At 33.0% G+C, this 9410-nt stretch overlaps 1 protein-coding gene across 1 annotated transcript; it reads left to right on the top strand.

The window, feature by feature from the left end:
- The first annotated feature begins 2623 nt into the window (after window positions 1–2623).
- Window positions 2624–3046, top strand: LOC141674894 (secreted RxLR effector protein 161-like). Its single transcript, XM_074481592.1, has 2 exons — window positions 2624–2873; window positions 2937–3046. Exons 1-2 carry the CDS (start codon window positions 2624–2626, stop codon window positions 3044–3046), a joined length of 360 nt encoding a protein of 119 aa, XP_074337693.1.
- Window positions 3047–9410: the final 6364 nt, after the last annotated feature.

The following is a 9410-nucleotide window of genomic DNA, read 5'->3' as shown; positions in this document are numbered from 1 at the left end:
TACTATACGCCCAATAATTTGATTCCACCATGCACCACATAGCAATATTAGCAATACAAAAGAATAGTAATATAGTCAAGATCACCATAACTATTTAGATTAATTTGTCTCCTAATAACATAACATCCGAGATCAGACGACACAAGCTAAAATTTCTACAAAGTATTCTTATCCTTTGTAATTGATGAGATTGCTATGAGCTGCAGCAAGAAACGCCTCCACGACTTATTTTTGAGTCAGGATCCTTTGCCTTTTCGGTTTGGGCTATACCGAAGCTTACTTAATTAGATATATATATAGACATACTAGTGCATAAAAGTACGTATGTGTTAGGCTTACAACAAGGTTCTCAGCGGCTTCTGATGAACTGTGTCCCTCGTTAAGCTTTGGAACAAAGCCATAGCGTATGAAGCTATAGACTTGTTTCTTTGAATGAAGTTGTCTTGTCAAGCTGTCGTGATAATAGAACTAGCAAAAAGATTGAACAGTATATATTACCACTCCACTTAAATGCAATCACATAAAAATAAACTTTTGGGGAAACAGCTGATGTGGTTCAATAGCTAATACCTACAAAAGCCATCAAGTCAAAAATATTATAACCTACATATAATTATTCAAAGGTTAAACATCTAAGCAAATCACAATTTTATTTAAATTACCTTTTCCGTTCTGCCGCCTTTTGTACGTTGAGAAGTCACAAAAGTCCAGCCCTTCACCCTTTCGGACATGGGGAACCACGAGTTCTTATATTTTTCATACTCTGGAGATTGTTTGAATACCTACTTGCAGTTAAACTTGGTTAAAATAATAGTATTTGGACTTGCTTGTAAATAAAAACCCCCTAAAACATGGTAAAACTAGTGTATACAAGTCACCTCATCTCTCTCCCTTATCTCTTCTTCATCCTTTACCGAAAGATCATAATGACCGTTTGTTATGTCCTTTATAGACGACTTTGGTTCCTATTAAACCATGGACTGTTATATTTATCACTTAAATTTTAAAAAATTCAATAACTTTATATAATTGCTTTCACAAATAAATTCATAATTTCTGAAATATGTTTTCCCTCAGGTTTAGGAGTTTGACCAAGTCATACTTGGTATTTCAGTTACGTTTGGTTTCGTTTAATAAGTCCTATTATTTAGGACCAGTTTAGAGTTCAGTTTAGAGTCGGTTTTTCCTTGTACACGTTGACATGTTTGTTTAACGTGGGCTATTTCTTCGGTATTCCAGTTGATTGTATTGGCTATTTATGCCAAGGCTTTTGAATAATATAATCAGTTTTTATTTTGCAAACTGAGTTATCCAGAGTTCAGTTCTTAATATTTATCAATCTCATGGTATATTTTGAATATTTTCAATATTACAAAAAAGTAAATAAGCTAAAATTCCAGAAGCCAAAAGAGGTAAACTCGATAAAAGAAGCTATGTTTGTATTTTATTGGGGTGGAGTGAAGAGTCAAAGGGGTATAGAATATTTGATCGGAAAATAAATAGAGTTTCTGTTAGTAAAGATTTTGAGTTTGAGGAAAATAGAAAATGGGAATGGGAGAAGAGTTACGAAGAACAAATAGGGACTGATCTGGTATGGAGTGATGATGAGAATGATGAAAATGCTTTGAGTAGTGATTGTGGTAAGACGGCTGGTAACATAAGTGAGAACAGGATTGAAGATGACGGAAATAAAGAAGGCGAAAATGTTATTGGAGGTGCAGGTTCAAGGGAAGGAAGGATCAGAAAAGTTCCGGCTTATCTCAATCATTATGTCAATGGTGATGATCTCTCCGAAGAAGAAATTGAGGTAAACATGGCAGAAATTGAAAGCCTTGAAACAACTGATCTATCAACGTTTGAGGAAGCAGTGACAAGTAAACTATGGAGAGAAGCTATGGATGCAGAGATAAATGCAATCAACAGGAATCATACATGGGAGTTGACCAGTCTACCTAAAGGGGCTAAGTGCATTGGTGTGAAGTGGGTCTACAAGACCAAATTTAATGAACACGGGGAAATAGACAAGCTCAAGGCGCGTTTAGTAGCGAAAGGGTATTCTCAGAAATATGGGGTGGACTACACAGAGGTATATGCACCAGTTGTACGAATGGATACAGTAAGGATGATAGTTGTCATGGCTACTCAGAATGGTTGGGAAATTCACCAACTTTGATGTTAAATTTGCATTTCTACATGGTACGTTGCGAGAGGATGTATATATGCAACAGCCAAAGGGATATATGATTAAGGGAAGTGAACATAAAGTTTACAAGCTTCGCAAAGCATTATACGGCCTATGACAAGCATCAAGGACATGGTTCAGCCGTATCGAGAAATATTTTCTTAAAGAAGGCTTTCAAAAGAGTCAAAATAAGGAAACTCTTTCTTGAAGAAGAATGAAGAAGGTAAGATTCTCATTGTTAGCGTCTATGTCGATGATTTAATATATACTAGCAACGACAATTTAATGATGCAAGAGTTCAAGAGTCCTATGCAAAGAGAATTTGATATGACTGATCTTGGAAAAATGAGGTTCTTTCTCGAAATAGGGGTGATGTAAACATCTGAAGGAATCCATATATCACAACATAAGTATGCAGTCGAATTGCTGAGGCATTTTGGTATGGAGGACTGCAATGAAGTAAGCAATCATGTTATTCCAGGTAGCAAGATTGATTTCGATGAAGATGGAGAAAAGGGAGATGAAACTCTTTATAAGCAGATTATTGGAAGTCTTACATATCTCACAAACACACGACCAGACTTGAAATTTATTGTAAGTTTTTTAAGTCGTTATATGTCCAGGCCTATAAAGCTACATTTTTTGGCAGCCAAAAGAGTGTTGAGATACTTGAAGGGGACTCTAGATTATGGTATTTGGTACAAATGAGGAGGCATAGTTGGATTGAAAGTGTTCACCGGTAGTGATTATACAGGGGATGTCGATGGAAGGAAGAGCACCTCAGGTTATACATTTATGATGGGTGGAGGAGGAGTAGCGTGGTCATCAAAGAAGCAATCAGTGGTTGCCTTGTCGACAACATAAGCAGAATATATAGTTGTTGCCATGTGCGCATGTTAGGTAATTTAGATGAGAAGAATTCTAATGGAGCTAGAATATGGATTGGAAGATAATGTTACTAGTAACTACTATTATGTGTGACAATACTTCTGCTATTAAGTTATCAGTGTATCAAATTTTCTATAACAGAAGCAAATATATGGATGTACTGTATCACTTCTTGCGCAATTTAGTCAATGATGGAGTTGTGAGACTGGAGCACTATGGCACACGAGATCAATTTGCTGATATATTCACCAAACCCTTGAAAGAGGATTCAGTTCAGAAGCTCCGAGCAATGCTGGGCATATGTTCTGCAGCGGATAAACTAACTTACAATAGTAAGCTTAGTTTAAGGGAGGGTATGAAATATGTTTACCCCCAGGTTAAAGAGTTTGACCAAGTCATACTTGGTATTTCAGCCGCGTTTGGTTTCCTTTAATAAGTCCTATTATTTAGGACCAGTTTAGAGTTCAGTTAAGTGTCGGTTTTTCCTTGTACACGTTGACATATTTGTTTAACGTGGGCTATTTCTTCGGTATTTCAGTTGATTGTATTGGCTATTTATGCCAAGGCTGTTGAATAATATAATTAGTTTTTATTTTGCAAACTGAGTTATCCAGAGTTCAGTTCTTAATATTTATCAATCTCATGGTATATTTTGAATATTTTCAATGTTACAAAAAAGTAAATAAGCTAAAATTCCATTGTACAGATTTTCCTTGATTGTTGACATCTTTAACTTCCTGTTCGGAGAGGCTATGCTCGTCTTGTTCTTATTGGATCTTCTAAAAATGAAGGATTTTAATTAACATGATAACCAAAATATTAGAAAATTAATACAAACATATTCGTACAAGTATGTAAATAATTGTTTTTCCACAAAAAGTGAATTATCATAATCATTCACCTGGTATGGATTGTATACTGTTAGAGGCATTGGGCAGAGGATTTCTTCCTCTTTATTTACCACCACAGATTTTCCTTTCGTTTCCATGGAAGAAGTCATGGCTATTAGAAAGAGGGAGCAATGAAATGAAAAATATAAAGACGAGATTTGCAACTATAAAGAAATTGGAAAGATCGTAACTCTTAGGGAGATTTAAATACTCAATAGATTTAACTACCCTATTTATTATAACATCTGCAACATCTACTTAATCTTCTTATAGCTACTATCTAAATCTTACATTTAATTAATACATAATAAATTACATATCTATAATTACTTATGATTTTTCTCTCTCTCTCTGTGAATATCCACAGTATCTCTATTCTTATCTACAAGTCTATAACTCATGATATACATGCATTTGATTTTCAAAACGTGTGACCTTGTTGAATTATATTTTATTACATATTTTTATAATATTTCATATTAATAAGAATAAGAGTATTTGGGGTCTTTACAGATACAATTCAACAACTAACGTGTACCAAATTACTAGCTTTATTGAATATACATATTCGGTTATGGGTTGGATGTTATAAATGGTATCAGAGCTCTAATCGGTCATAAATGCTGAAACACTGTCTGGGTTCCATATGTATATTTGTCTACTCTACGAGGATGTCGGTCCAATAAGAGAGGGTGTTTTTAAAATCTCACGTTGATTATGATGGGAGTGTTTAAGGTTTCATAGATACAAGTCAACAACTAATATATACTAAATTTCAGTTTTTTCGCACTCACATACGGTGGGTTATTAATTTCGGTACACATTCAGTTATGGACTTGGATGTTAGAATTCGTTTCTAACAAAATGGTTTTAAATTTATATATATATGCAAATTTATTCTATAAAAATGATTTAAGTCTGTATAGTTATATATTTTAAATTTTATTAGGTTTATAAGTGTTCTTGAACAACGAAGAACCTTTTGATATAGCTGCACTTTTACGAGATTTTAAGTGACCAAATAATAGCTATAGAGAAACTGGATGTAGTATTATTGTTTATGAAGTCAACACAAGCTCTTCTCAATTCTACAAGGATGTTATTGATACGGAGGCTCCTATTTATGATAGTAAGAAAAAGTTCATGAAGATGATATATTTAGTAGTAAATTATCACGTTTAAAGAATACAATAAACTATTTCGAGAAAATGTTCAACTATTTGCTCGTATTGATTAACGATTTTCTTCCAAAAGATAGTAATTTTTCTCTTATACACTATAGTATGAATATATAAATAAAATCAAAATTTTGGGGTAAAAAATTGATGCTAGTCAAAATGATTGTATGTTTTTGTAACAACCAGCACTTCCGGGACTATCAAATATAAATTAAAATTAAAATAAATCATAGTTTATTATTCTGGAAGCGAGGGCTATTACAATTGGTATCAGAAGCAGGTTGTCTTTGAGAATGTATTAGGTATGTGATTAATACATTGTGTAGGATGCGTTCATGTGGACCATAGTTTAAGTTTGACCTATAAGAGATTAGGCGGTTTAGACATATAGATTTATTGTGAATTTGAGGACCAAATTTTTTTAAGAAGGGTAGCATGTAACATCCCGTAACTTTCAGAAATAAAAGAATAATAGAAAAAATGATTAAAAAATTAGATAAAAATAGGGATATAAAATTTGAATTAGAGTAATGGGCCTAGAATTTGGATCAGACTTTAATATGGAAAATTTGTAAGTTAAGAAATATAATTTTCTAATTTTGTAAGTATATCATATTCGTCTTCCTCATTTTTATTATCAAAATTTTTAGGGTAAAAGGCAATAAAAATGGCCGTATTGTAAAATTCGTAGAAATTTATCGTAAGTAGGAATTCGTTGATCATAGACTGCTCCGAAAGATATTTTCTTTCTCTACAACTTTTATGCTTCATTTTTTTCAAGAAAAAAGTGATTAATGGGTAAATTCATATCTGGTCAAATTTAGAGGTAAGTTTTCGATTGATCTTACTAATATTTTCAAAACTGTTTGTTCTGCGTGTATATTTAATTATCAAAATTTGAGCTAAGTGATAATATATTTGAAAGTATTATGTGTTATAGTATATATATTGATGTATATGTATGGTATCCAGATGATAATTTTGGATCTTTGACTTGTGCACATAAGTACCAAAATGTCCCTAGTTAGTCACTAATCAGTACAAAAGTAACATGCCAACATCAGTAGGTTTACATATTATTTTTACAACAGGACTCCCAAGTCATTATCCCAAGTTCAAAATGTTCTTGAAAACCCAAAAATTCATAAATCCCTCTCAAACCCATAACCAACCATATTTAGATAGAAAATATTTGACTTTAACATCTAAACTACATTATTTTCTGTTATTATAGTAATCTTTCATCTACTCTAATGAAATTTAATTTTCATGAATCACTACAACAAATCTGGCCATTTACGACGGTTTTTTTGAACTGAAATCGTCATAATTGAGCCATTTACGACGGAAAAAAATCGTCGTTTTTGGTCGAGTAGTAAGTTCGTTTTTTCGTCACAAGATAAAATTGCGTCACAAGTTAGGAAGTAGGGGCCCACATACTCAATAAAATAATAAATCAACTTACGACGGAATTTATCGTCGTAAAATACCAAAATACGTCGAACAATAACGTCGTAAGTTATGTACTTACGATAGAAGAATGCGTCGTAAGTTAGAAACTTCCGACAGAAAAAAATGTCGTATTTTAGAAGATGGGGCCTACATGCTGGGAAAATGAAAATTCAAAAAAAAATATTTTTAAATATGAAAATGGATACATTACGACGGAATATATGAAGAACAACCGTCGTAAGTTCATTTTACCAGAATAATTATGACGGAATATTTGAAGAACAACCGTCGTAAGTTTGTTTTTCCAGAATAACCAAAATCTAATTTTTCAGTATCCAGCCATTTTCGACTTCCAATTTAAATTCTAAACTTGCCAAAATCTTATGCAATCATAAACTCAAAACAAACTCTAAACCTTGCAATTAAGTCACAATATATAATTTACATTAGTTATACCGTAAATCCGTATTTATTCACAATCAAAAATAGAAAGCAAACTAAAATTCAGTTTACAAACACCCACAAACCAAATTCAGTTTACAAGCACAACTTGGTTATCTTACACATCAGATTTCCTGATTAACACAGTAGATATAACTAATTAAAATAAACCTACTGTAGTTAATGGAGGGAGTAACGATCAACATCTCCAACTTCGTCTTCCTCGTTGTTGCTTCGGAAGTCATTGACATTCCATGGCGCCGTGTCAATTCTACTATTAACAGGATATCAATAACTCATAGAGGTAATCATCGATTGCAAGAAGAGCAGGAGGAATGTACCCGTTTAAATATTAATTTACAATACTTTCCTGATCGAGAGCAAACTGAACAGTCACAGTGGATGGGCTTAGCTTTTTTTGAGGCAGTACAACATAATTTCAATATTGTATATGGCACTAACGATATTGCAAGTATTGTAAAAAATAATAATCGGGAACAATTCACTAATTTCTTCCGAGGTAGCCATAGTAAACCGTTGTCTGTGTGTATACGCTTACTGCCTTGTTATACCTGAAATGAATGTAAACGGATAATCAGCAGGATCGATAATAATGTTCAAGTATACCACTTCTTGAAATTATAAATTAAAGTTCAGGTTTAAGAAATTATAGTAGTAGCTTGTACCGTGAAAGGGTCTTGGTATTTAATGTCTAAACCGAGAGAAAGATGAGGTTTATTAAATATGTGTGGATAGGTTTATTTGAAGAAACTATCTTAAGTAGACCTTCCGAGATTCGAAACAAGTTTGTAAACCTAGTTATACTTTATTACGAAATAGAATATAAATATAAAAGGCTTAATGACCTTTTAGCCATTTAAGTATAGGCCGTTGTACCCAGAAACCCTTAAACTTTAAAAGCATTCATTTTTGCCACTCGGGTATCAAAAATATACCTATTAACCCTTTTTCCTATTTTTTATTCCAATAATACCCTTACAAGATATATATACCTCTTATCCCTTAAAATATTAATTAATACACTTCTTAGCCCTCATCCATGGATTTGCACAGATCTGTCCACATTGCATACCTTTCATATACCTGTCACCTGCTTCTTTTCCTGTTAAAGAGATCATATTTGCTGTCCGGATAAATTTTTTCTCGAAAGGTTTCCTAAATACTTCAATTGCATTCTCAATTATCATATTTACAGCATGCAACTCACATCTAGGCACATGTGACCGGATGATATAGTTGATATATTTTTTTAAACAACAATTGTTTTTTCTTGGATGAATATCGATGGTTTAATCATTATATGATCAATTCCACGTGATTTGAGCAGAGCCGATAACAACTTGATATGATTTTGATAGTAACAGAGGTGTTGAGTTCCACACCTCCAACAAATACTATTCTCATTCATTTAATTCGAACACTAAACTAGTATTAAATAAGCTATTCTATGGTGAATTGTTGAAGGATCTGTTGCACATTAGGCCCATGAGTTTGCACTTGAATTATTACATTAGAACATTAAAGTTATTTTTTCGCAAATATTAACATGATGTGATGTGTTTCAGACTAACAATTATATGACTGTATATTTATCTTCAAAAAAATTTATATATCCTAAAGTGTATGGATCTCCTTTGTTCACTTTAGTTCATTGTGTCAACTATTGACACAGAGAGTATTACTAGACTAAATAATGTATAATAATATTTCTGCATAAATCTCAGGAGATTGTAGGAGGTAGTTAAAGGGAGCACACAATCCTATCATTAGGTAAAATAGGTCCAGTAACATCCAGTAGTGTTTGAACTCAGGTTAGAACAGTATTTGTGTTGCCTTTCATAGGTCTATGGAGAGCTCAAGCCGCATTGCAGGTACGACTGTTAGTATTCGTCAGCGGATGTTTGGTGTGTGATGGAGGTTATATGCTATCATCAACGATAACATATTAGCTCTTAAAGGTACAAACTAAACCAAACCATACATTAAGGCCGGCACGAACAACACTCCTCTTGGTACAGATCATTAATCTTTTCGACCAACATTAAGCATTAACAAAGAAAGACCGAAAGCTGCACCTTTACATTTGTTGAGAAAGTACTACTCTAGGCTTTCAGACCATTAAAAACACATTTATCCACCCACAATTATGTTGTCCTGTATTAGAAACTAAACAAAATTTTAAGAAAGGATTTCAGACCATTACAAATATGGGACAAAAACTTATTCAAAAAACCCCAACTTTAAAGAAACAAACGACAACACTTGAAGTTTTATTGAAAACAAACGATTGGTTACGGAAGCAATAGGGCAAGTCCAGCTATAAAATATTACATTAACCTCCCCAGCATATAAAGAACA

This window comes from Apium graveolens, chromosome 7, assembly GCF_009905375.1.
Source record: "Apium graveolens cultivar Ventura chromosome 7, ASM990537v1, whole genome shotgun sequence".
Taxonomy (NCBI): domain Eukaryota; kingdom Viridiplantae; phylum Streptophyta; class Magnoliopsida; order Apiales; family Apiaceae; genus Apium; species Apium graveolens.
Note: the sequence above shows the minus strand (reverse complement) of the source record. Positions and strands in the feature narration are given on the sequence as shown.